This window comes from Ranitomeya imitator, chromosome 1 (assembly GCF_032444005.1).
Source record: "Ranitomeya imitator isolate aRanImi1 chromosome 1, aRanImi1.pri, whole genome shotgun sequence".
Classification (NCBI taxonomy): Eukaryota; Metazoa; Chordata; class Amphibia; order Anura; family Dendrobatidae; genus Ranitomeya; species Ranitomeya imitator.
Window position 1 is genome coordinate 13,693,175 of NC_091282.1, and position 20,922 is coordinate 13,714,096.

The 20,922-nt window shown below is 51.0% G+C and overlaps 1 protein-coding gene across 1 annotated transcript in view; it reads right to left on the reverse strand.

The window, feature by feature from the left end:
- LOC138657406 (zinc finger protein 271-like) overlaps window positions 1-20,539 on the reverse strand; it is a 64,399-nt gene extending 43,860 nt beyond the window's left edge. Inside the window, exons 1-3 of the mRNA XM_069745171.1 lie at window positions 20,447-20,539; window positions 10,016-10,139; window positions 9,758-9,855 (exon numbers count right to left, since the gene is read on the reverse strand). Coding sequence (XP_069601272.1) covers window positions 9,758-9,855; window positions 10,016-10,100 — 183 coding nt within the window. The 5' untranslated portion in view covers window positions 10,101-10,139; window positions 20,447-20,539. The remainder of the gene's footprint in view (window positions 1-9,757; window positions 9,856-10,015; window positions 10,140-20,446) is intronic.
- Between the last annotated feature and the right edge of the window lie 383 nt (window positions 20,540-20,922).

Consider the following 20,922-nt stretch of genomic DNA (forward strand, 5'->3'; position numbering starts at 1 on the left):
TCTGTGACCCTGATTTGCTCATTGTCGTCCTTTTCTGTTATGGCATTTGTGGATTCAGGCGCTGCCCTGAACTTAATGGACTTAGAATTCGCCAGGCGCTGTGGTTTTTCCTTGCAGCCTTTGCAGAGCCCTATTCCTTTGAGGGGTATTGATGCTACACCCTTGGCCAAGGATAAACCCCAGTATTGGACACAGATGACTATGTACATGGCTCCTGCACATCAGGAAGATTGCCGTTTTCTGGTGTTGCATAACCTGCATGATGTTGTTGTACTGGGATTTCCATAGTTACAGGAACATAATCCGGTGCTGGATTGGAAAACTATGTCGGTGACTAGTTGGGGTTGTCGAGAAATACATAGTGACGTTCCTTTGATGTCAATTTCCTCTTCCCCCTCTTCTGAGGTCCCTGAGTTTTTGTTGGATTTCCAGGATGTATTTGATGAGCCCAAGTCCAGTTCCCTTCCGCCACATAGGGACTGTGATTGTGCTATTAACTTGATTCCTGGTTGTAAGTTCCCTAAGGGCCGACTTTTCAATCTGTCTGTGCCAGAGCATGCCGCCATGCGGAGCTATGTTAAGGAATCTTTGGAGAAAGGGCATATTCGGCCCTCTTCGTCACCATTGGGAGCGGGTTTCTTCTTTGTTGCTAAGAACGATGGCTCCTTGAGACCCTATATTGATTATCGTCTTCTTAATAAGATCACGGTCAAATTCCAATACCCCTTGCCTTTGCTTACTGATTTGTTTGCTCAGATTAAGGGGGCTAGTTGGTTTACTAAGATTGACCTCCGAGGGGCATATAATCTTGTTCGTATTAAACAGGGTGACGAATGGAAAACTGCATTTAATACCCCCAAAGGCCATTTTGAATACCTTGTGATGCCATTTGGGCTCTCTAATGCTCCATCTGTGTTCCAGTCTTTCATGCATGATATTTTCCGCAATTATCTTGATAAATTCATGGTCGTATATTTGGATGATATTTTGATTTTTTCCGATAATTGGGAGTCTCATGTGAAGCAGGTCAGGATGGTGTTCCAGATCCTTCGTGATAATGCTTTATTTGTGAAGGGGTCTAAGTGCCTATTCGGAGTTCAGACGGTCTCTTTTTTGGGTTTTATTTTTTCTCCCTCATCTATAGAAATGGATCCTGTTAAGGTCCAAGCTATTCATGACTGGATCCAACCCACATCTGTGAAGGGTCTTAAAAAATTTTTGGGCTTTGCTAATTTCTATCGCCGTTTCATTGCCAATTTTTCCAGTGTGGTTAAGACCCTTACTGATTTGACGAAGAAAGGTGCTGATGTGACTAATTGGTCCTCTGAGGCTGTTGAGGCCTTTCAGGAGCTTAAACGCCGATTTACTTCTGCCCCTGTGTTGCGTCAACCGGATGTTTCTCTTCCTTTTCAGATTGAGGTCGACGCTTCTGAGATTGGGGCAGGGGCCGTTTTGTCTCAGAGGGAGTCTGATGGTTTTTTGATGAAATCGTGTGCTTTTTTTTCCCAGAAAGTTTTCGCCTGCGGAACGCAATTATGATGTCGGCAATCGGGAGTTGTTGGCTATGAAGTGGGCGTTTGAGGAGTGGCGACATTGGCTTGAGGGAGCTAAACACCGTGTTGTGGTCCTGACCGATCATAAGAATCTGATTTACCTCGAGTCGGCCAAGCGGCTAAATCCTAGACAGGCTCGATGGTCCCTGTTTTTCTCCCGTTTTGATTTTGTGGTCTCGTATCTTCCGGGATCTAAGAATGTTAAGGCTGATGCCCTCTCTAGGAGTTTTTCGCCTGATTCTCCTGGAGTCCTTGAGCCGGTTGGCATTCTTAAGGAGGGGGTGATTCTTTCTGCTATCTCCCCTGATTTGCGGCGGGTGCTTCAGGAATTTCAGGCTGATAGGCCTGACCGCTGTCCAGTGGGGAAGCTGTTTGTTCCTGATAGATGGACAAGTAAGGTAATTTCTGAGGTTCATTGTTCAGTGTTGGCTGGTCATCCTGGGATTTTTGGTACCAGAGATTTGGTTGCTAGGTCCTTTTGGTGGCCTTCCTTGTGCAGTTCTGTGGGACTTGCGCCCGGGCCAAGCCTTGCTGTTCCCGCACTAGTGGTTTGCTTTTGCCTTTGCCGGTCCCCGAGAGGCCCTGGACGCATATTTCCATGGATTTTATTTCGGATCTTCCTGTTTCCCAGAAGATGTCTGTTATCTGGGTTGTTTGTGACCGGTTCTCTAAAATGGTCCATCTAGTACCTTTGCCTAAGTTGCCTTCCTCCTCAGATCTGGTTCCATTATTTTTTCAGCATGTGGTTCGTTTGCATGGCATTCCGGAGAATATTGTGTCTGACAGAGGTTCTCAGTTTGTCTCTAGATTTTGGCGGGCTTTTTGTGCTAGGATGGGCATTGATTTGTCTTTTTCTTCGGCGTTTCATCCTCAGACTAATGGCCAAACTGAGCGAACTAATCAGACCTTGGAGACCTATTTGAGATGCTTTGTGTCTGCTGATCAGGATGATTGGGTGTCTTTCTTGCCGTTGGCCGAGTTTGCCCTTAATAATCGGGCAAGTTCGGCTACTTTGGTTTCACCTTTCTTTTGTAATTTTGGTTTTCATCCTCGTTTTTCTTCTGGGCAGGTTGAACCTTCAGATTGTCCTGGTGTTAATTCTGTGGTGGACAGGCTGCAGCAGATTTGGACTCATGTGGTGGACAATTTGACGTTGTCTCAGGAAAGGGCTCAACGTTTTGCTAACCGCCGTCGGTGTGTTGGTCCCCGGCTTCGTGTGGGGGATTTGGCTTGGTTGTCTTCTCGTCATGTTCCTATGAAGGTTTCTTCTCCTAAGTTTAAGCCTCGGTTTATTGGTCCTTATAAAATTTCTGAAATTATTAATCCGGTGTCTTTTCGTCTGGCTCTTCCTGCCTCTTTTGCCATTCATAATGTTTTCCATAGATCTTTGTTGCGGAGATATGTGGTGTCCGTTGTTCCCTCGGTTGACCCTCCTGCCCTGGTGTTGGTTGAGGGAGAGTTGGAATATGAGATTGAGAAGATTTTGGATTCTCGTTTTTCGAGGTGGAGGCTTCAGTATCTTGTCAAGTGGAAGGGTTATGGCCAGGAGGATAATTCTTGGGTTGTTGCCTCCGATGTCCATGCCACCGATTTGGTTCGTGCTTTTCACTTGGCTCGTCCTGATCGACCTGGGGGCTCTGGTGAGTGTTCGGTGACCCCTCCTCAAGGGGGGGGTACTGTTGTGAATTCCGCTCTTAGGCTCCCTCCGGTGGTTGTAAGTGGCACTTTTATGAGTTCTGCTCTTGGGCTCCCTCTTGTGGTTTCTAGTGGTATTGCAGCTCCTTGGAGTTAGCTGTCATCAGCTGCCTCCACTTATCTTCTCTTCTACTCGGCTATTTAGGTCTGGCTCTGTCTTCAGCCAGTGCCACTTGTAAATGGTTCCTGGTTGGATTCACATCTCTTTGGAGTTCCCTGTTATCCTGACCAGTTCAGCTAAGCTAAGTTTTTGCTTGCTCTTTTCTGTCCATAGATTGTGGACTTATCCATTCTGTGCTTTCTATGTTTGTCCAGCTTATCAGTGTGTATTAATTCTGTCTTGCTGGAAGCTCTGGGAGGCAGATTTGCCCTCCACACCTTTAGTCAGGTGTGGAGTTTTTTTTTGTAAACTCTGCGTGGATTTTTGTAGTGTTTTATACTGACCGCACAGTATTCCATCCTGTCCTATCTATTTAGCTAGACTGGCCCCCTGTGCTCATCCTGGTTTCATTCTGTGTATGTCTTTTCCCTCTCCACTCACAGTCATTATTTGTGGGGGGCTAATCTATCCTTTGGGGATTTTCTCTGAGGCAAGATAGTTTTCCTGCTTCTTTCTTTAGGGGTAGTTAGCTCTTAGGCTGTGACGAGATGCCTAGGGAGAGTTAGGAGCATTCCACGGCTACTTCTAGTGTTGTGTTGAGCTTAGGGACTGCAGTCAGTACAGTTACCACGTCCTTCAGAGCTCGTTCCATGTTGCTCCTAGACCACCGTATCATAACAGGATACCGTCAACTGTAACACTGCCTGCGTCATTTTTTGAATCTTTCCCTGAGGAAGGTAGCACTTCTGCGTGATTGAGTCTAGGACTAGCCCTAAGTACTCCTGTACCTGGGATGGCACTATTTTGGATTTGGGTATGTTCAGCAGCCAACCTAGACTCGACAGTGAAGCCATGACCAAATCCAACTGTTGTTTGCAATGTTGGAATGAGGTCCCTACCACGAGGAGGTCGTCCAGATAGGGAACTATTAGGACATTCTGTTCCCGTATGTGGGCCATCACTTTTGACATTATTTTCGTGAATACCCGAGGTGCGACGGCTATCCCGAAAGGGAGAGCCCGGAATTGGTAGTGTTTTACTTCCCCCTGGATATTCACTGCCAGTCTGAGACATTTTTGATGATCTCTGTGGATGGGCACATGGTAATACGCGTCTCGTAAGTCTAGAACAGTCATGAAACACAAGGGAAAGAGTATTTTCACGCAAGATTTTATTGTCTCCATTTTGAAATGTTGAATCTCTAGGAAACTGTTTAATCTTTTGAGATTTATGATCGCTCTGTACGATCCGTCCGGTTTCCTGCAGAGGAAGAGGGGAGAATAGAAGCCCGTGCCTCTTTCCTGGTATGGGACTTCATGCAATACTCCTTTCTGGATTAAGTTCAGAATTTCCTCCTGAGAGCTGACTGTTCGTGCGACTGTTTCTGAGGTGTTACCATGAAGGAATTGCCGGGAGGGATACGAAATTTGAGTCTGAGACCTTTTCGTATTATACCTAGTATCCAGGGACTGTTTGAAATTTTTTCCCAGGCTGGAAGAAACCCGGCTAGTCTCCCTCCGACCCGGGGAGTACCTTCATTGTGATTTTTTACTATCAGGAGGGGGGGGGGGGGTTTGTTGAACAAGAAGCCTCTGTTTTTATTCCTTCTGTCTTCCCATCCATCTTTATTTCCTTTTGGGGGTCTTCTCCGCATAAACTTCCTGTTCCGAAAGCAACGCCTATAAGACTGGTTGGGGAACCCGGGGAAAGATTTCTTCTTATCCCCCGCTTTTTCAAGGATGTCGTCCAACGTTGACCCAAACAGAAATTCACCTTCGCAAGGTATTGAGCATAGTTTGGTCTTCGTTTGCAAGTCCCCCAGCCAGCACTTTAGCCATAGGGCACGTCTCGCGGCGTTTGAGGAGGCGGCCGACCTGGCTGCTAATCTAGCCGAGTCTACCGATGCGTCGGCCAAGAAGGCTGCCGCACCTTTCATTACGGACACTGACTTTTGGATCGTCTCTCTTGAGACTTTTCCCTTTAATTTGGAATCCAAGTGCTTGAGCCATACCATTAAGGCGCGGGCTGTACAAGTGGCCGCGATGGCTGGTTTTAGACCACCTCCTGCTGCTTCCCAGGAATTTCTTAAGAAAGCGTCAGCTTTTTTGTCCATCGGGTCCTTTAGGGTACCCATGTCCTCGAAGGGCAGGGTGAATTTTTTAGAGGCCTTTGCTATGGCCACATCCAATTTTGGTGCCTTGCTCCAGGATGAGCAGGCTGGGTCATCAAACGGGTATTTTCTCTTGGGGGTCAAGAGAACTTTTTTATCCGGTTTTTTCCATTCTTTTTTGATCAAAGAGTGAATTTTCTCGTTTATCGGGAATACTCTTCTTTTCTTTTGTTCCAATCCGCTGAACATTATGTCCTGTGCTGTTCTTTTAGGGCGTTCATCTACCAGACCCATGGTCGTTCTGATGGCCTTTACCAGTGCGTCTGTCTCTTCGATGGGGAAGCAACTGCGTCCCCCTTCTGAGGATAGCGAAGAGGTCTCGGATGCTGAAGAATCGCTAGAATCAGATGTTTCACTTTCACTATACTAGATTCAGGAAACTTGTGACTTGATCTGTGTTTCTTCTTTGGAGCTTTAATGCCTTTAAGGGCAGTCTCCACCTGATTTTTTATTAACAATTTTAGGTCTGAGGCAAACGCCGGGGATTCCTCCTGAATTGTTTTCTCTATGCAAGAGCCGCATAGCTTTTTCTCCCAGGAGGAAGGTAGCTCTTCTAAACATATAGCACACACTTTGTGCTTCGATTTGCCTGTACATTTTCTTCCCTAGGAAAAAAGAGTAACCCCGTATTACATCAGTACTTTCACGTAGATCACTCACCCCAGTGAATAAGAGATACCGTCCCTGGCCTGGGGACTATATCCACTGGATTCGTCACCGGTCGTGTAGTTTTTCCAGGGAGACCCGGCTGCGTTGTGACCCTGAGCGTCCACTGCTGCTGCGCTGCTGAGAGGAAGTGTTTCCCTTGCGCTGATGCTGTGAGCGCTGGTGCCGCTGTACCTGCACTCGCTCAGGAGACAATAGTACACTCTCCTGTGCATCTTGCTGCTCCTTGTCACTCATAGTGGCCTCCACACTGCGTTTAGTGAAGAGGAGGTTTAATCCACACATCCCCCCTGGAAGTGCCTCTTTTTAAAGTTGCCGCCGTCGGAAGTGGCGATCTGCGCATGCGCACGCACTACTTCCGGTTCAGACCACAGGCGTCCCATAGGGAAGATATAATCGGGGACGCCCGCGCGCTCTAACGTTCCGCCTGCTGTCTCTGCCTGCACCGCACTTCTGGTATAGGCGGCCGGCGTTTCAGCGGTCCCATGTGCGCCCAGCTTCTGCGCCTGGGACCTTATGGTAGCGTAGCCGCCGCTACCTCCATGTGCCGTCAGCGGTACGGAGGCTGTATCGGTGACCGCTGTCACCTGCCTCCTTCCTCCCCCCCTTTTTTTTTTGTATCGTGGGGAAGGCAGGCTCGATCCTTCTTCACTGCCTCCCCTCACCACACTCACCCATAGGGCCCGCCGACCCCAGCGGTGGTGCTTCAGGGCCGGAGAAAAGGGGGGAGAAAACCTGCTGGATCCAGCCGTGACAGGGCACCCTCTGTCAGGAACTGACCAGACCAGCTCCCTCATATCCAACGAAGAGTCCTTCAGGTACGTGCTGTAGGTTCCCCGTCAGGGACAGGAAACCAACTGATGTGGGAGAGAGGTACGCCCTTTTTCACCTGTAGGTTTCCTGTCCCTGGGGGCGGACCCCTCTCTCCGTGGTGCCATTATGGGGATAGAGAAAATGAGATCGACCAAATAAGGCAAGTCTTCATTGTCCAACCACCACAACCCCTTTGTATACCAGACCAATGCCCAAACCCCATAACCTCCCTATCCAACATCACTGAAGGGGGGCTTTATTGTCTCCTCTCCAAATCACACCTCACCACCTGTGCGCTCGACCCCATCCCTTCTCCTCCCCGACCTCACCACCACAATTATCCCATCCCTAACCCACCTCTTCAACCTATCACTAACTTCTGGCACCTTCCCTTCTGCATTCAAACATGCCACAATCACGCCTATTCTTAAAAAGCCAACCCTCGATCCAACAGCTATGTCCAGCTAATGACCAATATCGCTGCTCTGATTCGCTTCCAAACTCCTGGAGCAGCACGTCCACGCTGAACTTTCCTCCCACTTATCATCTAACTTGGTGTTCGACAATCTACAATCTGGTTTCCGCCCCCATCATTTCACTGAGACAGCCCTGACCAAAATCACTAACTACCTACTTCAAGCCAAAGCTAATGGACAATACTCTGTACTCCTCCTTCTAGACCTGTCCTCTGCTTTCGAAACAGTTGACCACTGCCTCCTACTACAGATCCTCGCCTCCTTTGGCATCAAAGACCTCGCCCTATCCTGGATCTCCTCTTACCTTTCCAATCGCACATTCAGCGTCTCCCACTCCCACACTACCTCCTCATCCCACCCTCTCTCTGTTTGAGTCCCCCAAGGCTCTGTTCAAGGACCCTTAGGGTATGTGTCCACGTTCAGGATTGCTTCAGGACTTGGTCAGGATTTTACATCAGCATTTGTAAGCCAAAACCAGGAGTGGAACAATTAGAGGAAAAAGTATAATAGAAACATATGCTCCACTTCTGCATTTATCACCCACTCCTGGTTTTAGCTTACAAACACTGATGTAAAATCCTGACCAAATCCTGAATGTGGACACATACCCTTACTCTTCTCACTCTATACACTTGGCCTGGGACAACTCAAAAAGTCCCATGGATTCCAGTACCACCTTTATGCTGATGACACTCAGATCCACCTTTCTGGCCCAGACGTCACCGCTCTGCTGTCCAGAATCCCAGAGTGTCTATCAGCCATATCCTCCTTCTCCTCTCGCTTCCTCAAACTCAATGTGGACAAATCTGAACTCATCATCTTTCCTCCATCTCACAGACCTTCCTTACCTGACCTATCAATAGCAATTAACGACATCACGCATTCCCCCGTACCGGAAGTCCGCTTCCTCGGAGTAACCCATGACTCTGCCCTGTCTTTCAAACCGCACATCCAAGCTCTTTCCACCTCCTGTCACCTCCAGCCTCAAAAATATCTCCAGAATCCGTCCTTTCCTCAACCTTCAATCTACTAAAATGCTTGTACATGCCCTCATCATCTCCCGCCTTGACTACTGCAACATCCTTTTCTGTGGCCTCCCTGCTAACACCCTTGCACCTCTCCAGTCCATCCTTAACTTTGCTGCCCGACTAATTCATCTCTCTCCTCCGCTTCCCCCCTCTGCAAATCTCTTCACTGGCTCCCATTCCCTCAGCGTATCCAGTTCAAATTACTAATACTGACCTACAAAGCCATCCACAACCTGTTTCCTCCATATATCTCTGACCTAATCTCCCGATATCTTCCCTCACGTGATCTCCGGTCCTCCCAAGACCTCCTTCTCTCCTCCACACTTATCCGCTCCTCACCCAACCGCCTCCAAGACTTCTCCCGAATATCCCCCATCCTCTGGAACTCTCTGCCCTAACACATCCGACTATCAACCACAGTCGGATCCTTCAGACGGAACGTGAAAACTCATCTCTTCAGGAAAGCCTACAGCCTGCACTGACGTCGCTGCCTCCTCACCACTAACGGAGCTATCGCCTCACCAACACCGGAGCTACCGCCTCACCAACACCGGAGCTACCGCCTCACCAACACCGGAGCTACCGCCTCACCAACACCGGAGCTACCGCCTCACCAACACCGGAGCTACCGCCTCACCAACACCAGAGCTCCTGCAACCATCAACCTATTGTCTCCTTCCCCACCATCCTGTAGAATGTAAGCCCGCAAGGGCAGGGTCCTCGCCCCTCTGTATCAGTCTGTGATTGTTAGTTTAATGTAAGGCTACGTTCCCATTAGCATTTTGCGGGGCAGCATCGGGCGCAGCCGCGGCGACGCATGCGTCATGCTCCCCTATATTTAACATGGGGGCGCATGGACATGCGATGTCTTGCGTTTTGTGACACATGCCTCTTTTTTGGCGCAAGCGTCAGAGCGCAGAGGACGCAGCAAGTTGCATTTTTTTTGCATCCAAAATCATGCCAAAAAAGGACGCATGCGTCACAAAACAATGCGTTTTGCATGCGTTTTTGTTTGCGTCGCCGACGCAGCACCGCACAACCCAAATGTGAACGTAGCTTTAGTGATATCTGTAACGTGTATGTAACCCTTTCTCATGTACAGCACCATGGAATCAATGCTGCTATAGAAATAAAAAATAATAATAATAATAATAATAAAAAGTATACAAGAAACCACCAAAATCTGTGACCTCTATGACCTCGATCAGAAATGTCCCCCCGTATACAGATCCGGTACAGGGCTCAGCACCGTCTACCTGATGATCCTCCGGGATGTTGTGATTCTCCTCCGGACAGTCCTGGGGACACAGAGGACGGGGACATCTCTCTGGTGGATTTCTCCTCCTGGATCCATCTGTGGAGACGCAGTGATGGAATAGATTGTGTCATGTGATGATGAGATGATGGGAGTAGTAGTCGGTGACCACAGAACAGAAATATCTGTGTCTGCATCACTAATAGCAACCGACCAACGCTGAAGAGACAATCTGATGTCAGGGGAAGGTTCCTCTCACCTCGTGGTGTCAGAGGCCGGAGCTCCTCCATCATCACATCCTGGTACCGATCCTGGTGTCCTTCTAGATACTCCCACTCCTCCATGGAGAGATAGACAGCGACGTCCTGACACCTTATAGGAACCTGACAACAGCCACACCGTCATCACCCAGAATCCTCCAGTGCTGTATAATGTCCCAGCAGTCACCTCTCCGCTCATCACCCAGAATCCTCCAGTGCTGTATAATGTCCCAGCAGTCACCTCCCCGCTCATCACCCAGAATCCTCCAGTGCTGTATAATGTCCCAGCAGCCACCTCTCCGCTCATCACCCAGAATCCTCCAGTCCTGTATAATGTCCCAGCAGTCACCTCTCCGCTCATCACCCAGAATCCTCCAGTGCTGTATAATGTCCCAGCAGTCACCTCTCCGCTGATCACCCAGAATCCTCCAGTGCTGTATAATGTCCCAGCAGCCACCTCTCCGCTCATCACCCAGAATCCTCCAGTCCTGTATAATGTCCCAGCAGTCACCTCTCCGCTCATCACCCAGAATCCTCCAGTGCTGTATAATGTCCCAGCAGTCACCTCTCCGCTCATCACCCAGAATCCTCCAGTGCTGTATAATGTCCCAGCAGTCACCTCTCCGCTCATCACCCAGAATCCTCCAGTGCTGTATAATGTCCCAGCAGTCACCTCCCCGCTCATCACCCAGAATCCTCCAGTGCTGTATAATGTCCCAGCAGCCACCTCTCCGCTCATCACCCAGAATCCTCCAGTCCTGTATAATGTCCCAGCAGCCACCTCTCCGCTCATCACCCAGAATCCTCCAGTCCTGTATAATGTCCCAGCAGTCACCTCTCCGGTCATCACCCAGAATCCTCCAGTGCTGTATAATGTCCCAGCAGTCACCTCTCCGCCCATCACCCAGAATCCTCCAGTGCTGTATAATGTCCCAGCAGTCACCTCTCCGCTCATCACCCAGAATCCTCCAGTCCTGTATAATCTCCCAGCAGTCACCTCTCCGCTCATCACCCAGAATCCTCCAGTGCTGTATAATGTCCCAGCAGTCACCTCTCCGCTCATCACCCAGAATCCCCCAGTCCTGTATAATGTCCCAGCAGTCACCTCTCCTCTCCGCTCATCACCCAGAATCCTCCAGTCCTGTATAATGTCCCAGCAGTCACCTCTCCAGTCATCACCCAGAATCCTCCAGTGCTGTATAATGTCCCAGCAGTCACCTCTCCGCTCATCACCCAGAATCCTCCAGTCCTGTATAATGTCCCAGCAGTCACCTCTCCGCTCATCACCCAGAATCCTCCAGTCCTGTATAATGTCCCAGCAGTCACCTCTCCTCTCCGCTCATCACCCAGAATCCTCCAGTCCTGTATAATGTCCCAGCAGTCACCTCTCCGGTCATCACCCAGAATCCTCCAGTGCTGTATAATGTCCCAGCAGTCACCTCTCCGCCCATCACCCAGAATCCTCCAGTGCTGTATAATGTCCCAGCAGTCACCTCTCCGCTCATCACCCAGAATCCTCCAGTCCTGTATAATCTCCCAGCAGTCACCTCTCCGCTCATCACCAAGAATCCTCCAGTGCTGTATAATGTCCCAGCAGTCACCTCTCCGCTCATCACCCAGAATCCCCCAGTCCTGTATAATGTCCCAGCAGTCACCTCTCCTCTCCGCTCATCACCCAGAATCCTCCAGTCCTGTATAATGTCCCAGCAGTCACCTCTCCAGTCATCACCCAGAATCCTCCAGTGCTGTATAATGTCCCAGCAGTCACCTCTCCGCTCATCACCCAGAATCCCCCAGTCCTGTATAATGTCCCAGCAGTCACCTCTCCTCTCCGCTCATCACCCAGAATCCTCCAGTCCTGTATAATGTCCCAGCAGTCACCTCTCCAGTCATCACCCAGAATCCTCCAGTGCTGTATAATGTCCCAGCAGTCACCTCTCCGCTCATCACCCAGAATCCTCCAGTCCTGTATAATATCCCAGCAGTCACCTCTCCAGTCATCACCCAGAATCCTCCAGTCCTGTATAATATCCCAGCAGTCTCCTCTCCAGTCATCACCAAGAATCCTCCAGTGCTGTATAATGTCCCAGCAGTCACCTCTCCGCTCATCACCCAGAATCCTCCAGTCCTGTATAATGTCCCAGCAGTCACCTCTCCACTCATCCCCCAGAATCCTCCAGTCCTGTATAATATCCCAGCAGTCACCTCTCCGCTCATCACCCAGAAACCTCCAGTGCTGTATAATGTCCCAGCAGTCACCTCTCCGCTCATCACCCAGAATCCTCCAGTCCTGTATAATGTCCCAGCAGTCACCTCTCCGCTCATCACCCAGAATCCTCCAGTGCTGTATAATGTCCCAGCAGTCACCTCTCCGCTCATCACCCAGAATCCTCCAGTGCTGTATAATGTCCCAGCAGTCACCTCTCCGCTCATCACCCAGAATCCTCCAGTCCTGTATAATGTCCCAGCAGTCACCTCTCCGCTCATCACCCAGAATCCTCCAGTGCTGTATAATGTCCCAGCAGTCACCTCTCCGCTCATCACCCAGAATCCTCCAGTGCTGTATAATGTCCCAGCAGTCACCTCTCCGCACATCACCCAGAATCCTCCAGTGCTGTATAATGTCCCAGCAGTCACCTCTCCGCTCATCACCCAGAATCCTCCAGTCCTGTATAATGTCCCAGCAGTCACCTCTCCGCTCATCACCCAGAATCCTCCAGTCCTGTATAATGTCCCAGCAATCACCTCTCCGCTCATCACCCAGAATCCTCCAGTGCTGTCCTGTATAATGTCCCAGCAGTCACCTCTCCGCTCATCCCCCAGAATCCTCCAGTCCTGTATAATGTCCCAGCAGTCACCTCTCCGCTCATCACCCAGAATCCTCCAGTGCTGTATAATGTCCCAGCAGTCACCTCTGCGGTCATCACCCAGAATCCTCCAGTGCTGTATAATGTCCCAGCAGTCACCTCTCCGCTCATCACCCAGAATCCTCCAGTGCTGTATAATGTCCCAGCAGTCACCTCTCCGCTCATCACCCAGAATCCTCCAGTCCTGTATAATGTCCCAGCAGTCACCTCTCCAGTCATCACCCAGAATCCTCCAGTCCTGTATAATGTCCCAGCATTCACCTCTCCTCTCATCACCCAGAATCCTCCAGTCCTGTATAATGTCCCAGCAGTCACCTCTCCACTCATCCCCCAGAATCCTCCAGTCCTGTATAATATCCCAGCAGTCACCTCTCCGCTCATCACCCAGAATCCTCCAGTGCTGTATAATGTCCCAGCATTCACCTCTCCTCTCATCACCCAGAATCCTCCAGTCCTGTATAATGTCCCAGCAGTCACCTCTCCAGTCATCACCCAGAATCCTCCAGTCCTGTATAATGTCCCAGCATTCACCTCTCCTCTCATCACCCAGAATCCTCCAGTCCTGTATAATGTCCCAGCAGTCACCTCTCCACTCATCCCCCAGAATCCTCCAGTCCTGTATAATGTCCTAGCAGTCACCTCTCCAGTCATCACCCAGAATCCTCCAGTCCTGTATAATATCCCAGCAGTCACCTCTCTGCTCATCACCCAGAATCCTCCAGTCTTGTATAATGTCCCAGCAGTCACCTCTCCGCTCATCACCCAGAATCCTCCAGTGCTGTATAATGTCCCAGCAGTCACCTCTCCTCTCATCACCCAGAATCCTCCAGTCCTGTATAATGTCCCAGCAGTCACCTCTCCAGTCATCACCCAGAATCCTCCAGTCCTGTATAATGTCCCAGCATTCACCTCTCCTCTCATCACCCAGAATCCTCCAGTCCTGTATAATGTCCCAGCAGTCACCTCTCCACTCATCCCCCAGAATCCTCCAGTCCTGTATAATGTCCTAGCAGTCACCTCTCCAGTCATCACCCAGAATCCTCCAGTCTTGTATAATGTCCCAGCAGTCACCTCTCCGCTCATCACCCAGAATCCTCCAGTCTTGTATAATGTCCCAGCAGTCACCTCTCTGCTCATCACCCAGAATCCTCCAGTCTTGTATAATGTCCCAGCAGTCACCTCTCCGCTCATCACCCAGAATCCTCCAGTCCTGTATAATGTCCCAGCAGTCACCTCTCCGCTCATCACCCAGAATCCTCCAGTGCTGTCCTGTATAATGTCCCAGCAGTCACCTCTCCGCTCATCACCCAGAATCCTCCAGTCCTGTATAATGTCCCAGCAGTCACCTCTCCGCTCATCACCCAGAATCCTCCAGTGCTGTATAATGTCCCAGCAGTCACCTCTCCGCTCATCACCCAGAATCCTCCAGTGCTGTATAATGTCCCAGCAGTCACCTCTCCGCTCATCACCCAGAATCCTCCAGTGCTGTATAATGTCCCAGCAGTCACCTCTCCGCTCATCACCCAGAATCCTCCAGTGCTGTATAATGTCCCAGCAGTCACCTCTCCGCTCATCACCCAGAATCCTCCAGTCCTGTATAATGTCCCAGCAGTCACCTCTCCACTCATCACCCAGAATCCTCCAGTGCTGTATAATGTCCCAGCAGTCACCTCTCCGCTCATCACCCAGAATCCTCCAGTGCTGTATAATGTCCCAGCAGTCACCTCTCCGCTCATCACCCAGAATCCTCCAGTCCTGTATAATGTCCCAGCAGTCACCTCTCCAGTCATCACCCAGAATCCTCCAGTGCTGTATAATGTCCCAGCAGTCACCTCTCCACTCATCCCCCAGAATCCTCCAGTCCTGTATAATATCCCAGCAGTCACCTCTTCAGTCATCACCCAGAATCCTCCAGTCCTGTATAATATCCCAGCAGTCACCTCTCCGCTCATCACCCAGAATCCTCCAGTCCTGTATAATGTCCCAGCAGTCACCTCTCCGCTCATCACCCAGAATCCTCCAGTCCTGTATAATGTCCCAGCAGTCACCTCTCCGCTCATCACCCAGAATCCTCCAGTGCTGTATAATGTCCCAGCAGTCACCTCTCCGCTCATCACCTAGAATCCTCCAGTCCTGTATAATGTCCCAGCAGTCACCTCTCCGCTCATCACCCAGAATCCTCCAGTGCTGTATAATGTCCCAGCAGTCACCTCTCCGCTCATCACCCAGAATCCTCCAGTCCTGTATAATGTCCCAGCAGTCACCTCTCCGCTCATCACCCAGAATCCTCCAGTCCTGTATAATGTCCCAGCAGTCACCTCTCCGCTCATCACCCAGAATCCTCCAGTCCTGTATAATGTCCCAGCAGTCACCTCTCCGCTCATCACCCAGAATCCTCCAGTCCTGTATAATGTCCCAGCAGTCACCTCTCCGCTCATCACCCAGAATCCTCCAGTGCTGTATAATGTCCCAGCAGTCACCTCTCCGCTCATCACCCAGAATCCTCCAGTCCTGTATAATGTCCCAGCAGTCACCTCTCCGCTCATCACCCAGAATCCTCCAGTCCTGTATAATGTCCCAGCAGTCACCTCTCCGCTCATCACCCAGAATCCTCCAGTGCTGTATAATGTCCCAGCAGTCACCTCTCCGCTCATCACCCAGAATCCTCCAGTGCTGTATAATGTCCCAGCAGTCACCTCTCCGCTCATCACCCAGAATCCTCCAGTGCTGTATAATGTCCCAGCAGTCACCTCTCCGCACATCACCCAGAATCCTCCAGTGCTGTATAATGTCCCAGCAGTCACCTCTCCGCTCATCACCCAGAATCCTCCAGTCCTGTATAATGTCCCAGCAGTCACCTCTCCGCTCATCACCCAGAATCCTCCAGTCCTGTATAATGTCCCAGCAGTCACCTCTCCTCTCATCACCCAGAATCCTCCAGTCCTGTATAATGTCCCAGCAGTCACCTCTCCTCTCATCACCCAGAATCCTCCAGTCCTGTATAATATCCCAGCAGTCACCTCTCCGCTCATCACCCAGAATCCTCCAGTGCTGTCCTGTATAATGTCCCAGCAGTCACCTCTCCGCTCATCACCCAGAATCCTCCAGTGCTGTATAATGTCCCAGCAGTCACCTCTGCGGTCATCACCCAGAATCCTCCAGTGCTGTATAATGTCCCAGCAGTCACCTCTCCGCTCATCACCCAGAATCCTCCAGTGCTGTATAATGTCCCAGCAGTCACCTCTCCACTCATCACCCAGAATCCTCCAGTCCTGTATAATGTCCCAGCAGTCACCTCTCCGCTCATCACCCAGAATCCTCCAGTGCTGTATAATGTCCCAGCATTCACCTCTCCTCTCATCACCCAGAATCCTCCAGTCCTGTATAATGTCCCAGCAGTCACCTCTCCAGTCATCACCCAGAATCCTCCAGTCCTGTATAATGTCCCAGCATTCACCTCTCCTCTCATCACCCAGAATCCTCCAGTCCTGTATAATGTCCCAGCAGTCACCTCTCCACTCATCACCCAGAATCCTCCAGTCCTGTATAATATCCCAGCAGTCACCTCTCCGCTCATCACCCAGAATCCTCCAGTGCTGTATAATGTCCCAGCATTCACCTCTCCTCTCATCACCCAGAATCCTCCAGTCCTGTATAATGTCCCAGCAGTCACCTCTCCAGTCATCACCCAGAATCCTCCAGTCCTGTATAATGTCCCAGCATTCACCTCTCCTCTCATCACCCAGAATCCTCCAGTCCTGTATAATGTCCCAGCAGTCACCTCTCCACTCATCCCCCAGAATCCTCCAGTCCTGTATAATGTCCTAGCAGTCACCTCTCCAGTCATCACCCAGAATCCTCCAGTCCTGTATAATGTCCCAGCAGTCACCTCTCTGCTCATCACCCAGAATCCTCCAGTCTTGTATCATGTCCCAGCAGTCACCTCTCCGCTCATCACCCAGAATCCTCCAGTGCTGTATAATGTCCCAGCATTCACCTCTCCTCTCATCACCCAGAATCCTCCAGTCCTGTATAATGTCCCAGCAGTCACCTCTCCAGTCATCACCCAGAATCCTCCAGTCCTGTATAATGTCCCAGCATTCACCTCTCCTCTCATCACCCAGAATCCTCCAGTCCTGTATAATGTCCCAGCAGTCACCTCTCCACTCATCCCCCAGAATCCTCCAGTCCTGTATAATGTCCTAGCAGTCACCTCTCCAGTCATCACCCAGAATCCTCCAGTCTTGTATAATGTCCCAGCAGTCACCTCTCCGCTCATCACCCAGAATCCTCCAGTCTTGTATAATGTCCCAGCAGTCACCTCTCTGCTCATCACCCAGAATCCTCCAGTCTTGTATAATGTCCCAGCAGTCACCTCTCCGCTCATCACCCAGAATCCTCCAGTGCTGTCCTGTATAATGTCCCAGCAGTCACCTCTCCGCTCATCACCCAGAATCCTCCAGTCCTGTATAATGTCCCAGCAGTCACCTCTCCGCTCATCACCCAGAATCCTCCAGTGCTGTATAATGTCCCAGCAGTCACCTCTCCGCTCATCACCCAGAATCCTCCAGTGCTGTATAATGTCCCAGCAGTCACCTCTCCAGTCATCACCCAGAATCCTCCAGTGCTGTATAATATCCCAGCAGTCACCTCTTCAGTCATCACCCAGAATCCTCCAGTCCTGTATAATATCCCAGCAGTCACCTCTCCGCTCATCACCCAGAATCCTCCAGTCCTGTATAATGTCCCAGCAGTCACCTCTCCGCTCATCACCCAGAATCCTCCAGTCCTGTATAATGTCCCAGCAGTCACCACTCCGCTCATCACCCAGAATCCTCCAGTGCTGTCCTGTATAATGTCCCAGCAGTCACCTCTCCGCTCATCCCCCAGAATCCTCCAGTGCTGTATAATCTCCCAGCAGTCACCTCTCCGCTCATCACCCAGAATCCTCCAGTGCTGTATAATGTCCCAGCAGTCACCTCTCCGCTCATCACCCAGAATCCTCCAGTGCTGTATAATGTCCCAGCAGTCACCTCTCCGCTCATCACCCAGAATCCTCCAGTGCTGTATAATGTCCCAGCAGTCACCTCTCCGCTCATCACCCAGAATCCTCCAGTGCTGTATAATCTCCCAGCAGTCACCTCTCTGCTCATCACCCAGAATCCTCCAGTCCTGTATAATGTCCCAGCAGTCACCTCTCCGCTCATCACCCAGAATCCTCCAGTGCTGTATAATGTCCCAGCAGTCACCTCTCCGCTCATCACCCAGAATCCTCCAGTGCTGTATAATGTCCCAGCAGTCACCTCTCCACTCATCCCCCAGAATCCTCCAGTCCTGTATAATATCCCAGCAGTCACCTCTCCAGTCATCACCCAGAATCCTACAGTCCTGTATAATATCCCAGCAGTCACCTCTCCGCTCATCACCCAGAATCCTCCAGTCTTGTATAATGTCCCAGCAGTCACCTCTCCAGTCATCACCCAGAATCCTCCAGTCTTGTATAATGTCCCAGCAGTCACCTCTCCAGTCATCACCCAGAATCCTCCAGTCCTGTATAATGTCCCAGCAGTCACCTCTCCGCTCATCACCCAGAATCCTCCAGTCCTGTATAATGTCCCAGCAGTCACCTCTCCGCTCATCACCCAGAATCCTCCAGTGCTGTCCTGTATAATGTCCCAGCAGTCACCTCTCCGCTCATCCCCCAGAATCCTCCAGTCCTGTATAATGTCCCAGCAGTCACCTCTCCGCTCATCACCCAGAATCCTCCAGTGCTGTATAATCTCCCAGCAGTCACCTCTCCGCTCATCACCCAGTATCCTCCAGTGCTGTATAATGTCCCAGCAGTCACCTCTCCGCTCATCACCCAGAATCCTCCAGTCCTGTATAATGTCCCAGCAGTCACCTCTCCGCTCATCACCCAGAATCCTCCAGTCCTGTATAATCTCCCAGCAGTCACCTCTCCGCTCATCACCCAGTATCCTCCAGTGCTGTATAATGTCCCAGCAGTCATCTCTCCGCTCATCACCCAGAATCCTCCAGTCCTGTATAATGTCCCAGCAGTCACCTCTCCGCTCATCACCCAGAATCCTCCAGTCCTGTATAATGTCCCAGCAGTCACCTCTCCGCTCATCACCCAGAATCCTCCAGTCCTGTATAATGTCCCAGCAGTCACCTCTTCGCTCATCACCCAGAATCCTCCAGTGCTGTATAATGTCCCAGCAGTCACCTCTCCGCTCATCTCCCAGAATCCTCCAGTGCTGTATAATGTCCCAGCAGTCACCTCTTCGCTCATCACCCAGAATCCTCCAGTCCTGTATAATGTCCCAGCAGTCACCTCTTCGCTCATCACCCAGAATCCTCCAGTGCTGTATAATGTCCCAGCAGTCACCTCTCCGCTCATCACCCAGAATCCTCCAGTCCTGTATAATGTCCCAGCAGTCACCTCTTCGCTCATCACCCAGAATCCTCCAGTCCTGTATAATGTCCCAGCAGTCACCTCTCCGCTCATCACCCAGAATCCTCCAGTCCTGTATAATGTCCCAGCAGTCACCTCTTCGCTCATCACCCAGAATCCTCCAGTGCTGTATAATGTCCCAGCAGTCACCTCTCCGCTCATCACCCAGAATCCTCCAGTCCTGTATAATGTCCCAGCAGTCACCTCTCCGCTCATCCCCCAGAATCCTCCAGTGCTGTATAATGTCCCAGCAGTCACCTCTCCGCTCATCACCCAGAATCCCCCAGTGCTGTATAATGTCCCAGCAGTCACCTCTCCGCTCATCACCCAGAATCCTCCAGTGCTGTCCTGTATAATGTCCCAGCAGTCACCTCTCCGCTCATCACCCAGAATCCTCCAGTGCTGTATAATCTCCCAGCAGTCACCTCTCCGCTCATCACCCAGAATCCTCCAGTGCTGTATAATGTCCCAGCAGTCACCTCTCCGCTCATCACCCAGAATCCTCCAGTGCTGTATAATGTCCCAGCAGTCACCTCTCCGCTCATCACCCAGAATCCTCCAGTCCTGTATAATGTCCCAGCAGTCACTTCTCCGCTTATCACCCAGAATCCTCCAGTCCTGTATAATGTCCCAGCAGTCACCTCTCCGCTCATCACCCAGAATCCTCCAGTGCTGTATAATGTCCCAGCAGTCACCTCTCCGCTCATCACCCAGAATTCTCCAGTCCTGTATAATGTCCCAGCAGTCACTTCTCCGCTTATCACCCAGAATCCTCCAGTCCTGTATAATGTCCGAGCAGTCATGTCTGCTTTGGTCACCGTGGTAACTGCACCTCCAGCAGAGGACGGTCACCGTGGTAACTACACCTCCAGCAGAGGACGGTCACCGTGGTAACTACACCTCCAGCAGAGGTCGGTCACCGTGGTAACTACACCTCCAGCGGGGCCGTGAGATGAGGAGCAGACGCTGCACATCCCCCATACAATGCTGCCCGTCCCCAACACTGAGGAGCCGCAGTCACAGGGAGCAGGAGCCTCCACAGGAACAGCTCTGATCTCACCCCACACTCTCCTCTCACAGATTTACCACAAACCCTCCTGTAATCTCACCGGAATGGCGGGAAATCTGCTGCTGGCTGACACCAGAGAACACGAGCTGCACACAACCAGGACGGAGCTGCTGCACTGAGGGTAAATGCTAGAGTGTATTGGCTCCTTCCAGGTGTGACGTCATTTCCGGGGGCGTGTCCTATCGGGAGGGGGCGTGTTCTGAGTTCACATCATGGGCTATTCTCTATTGGTTGAGCCTAGAGTGTATGGGCTCCTTCCAGGTCCTGACTGCAGCCCATACACTCTAGCATTTACCATTCTGTATTTACCAAGGCGGGAAAGCAGCCTGGTTATGGCTCGTGGACGGCACATGGAGGTCAGTGGTCTCAGGGCGAAAAGATGCTACTTACTGCTCGCTACTAGGGGGCACCTGTGGTGCGATTTTGGGGGGCACCTGATGCTGGCTAGTGTCTGGGACCCTTGTGGGATTTTGGGGGGCACCTGATGCTGGCTACTGTGGGGGACCCATGTGGTGG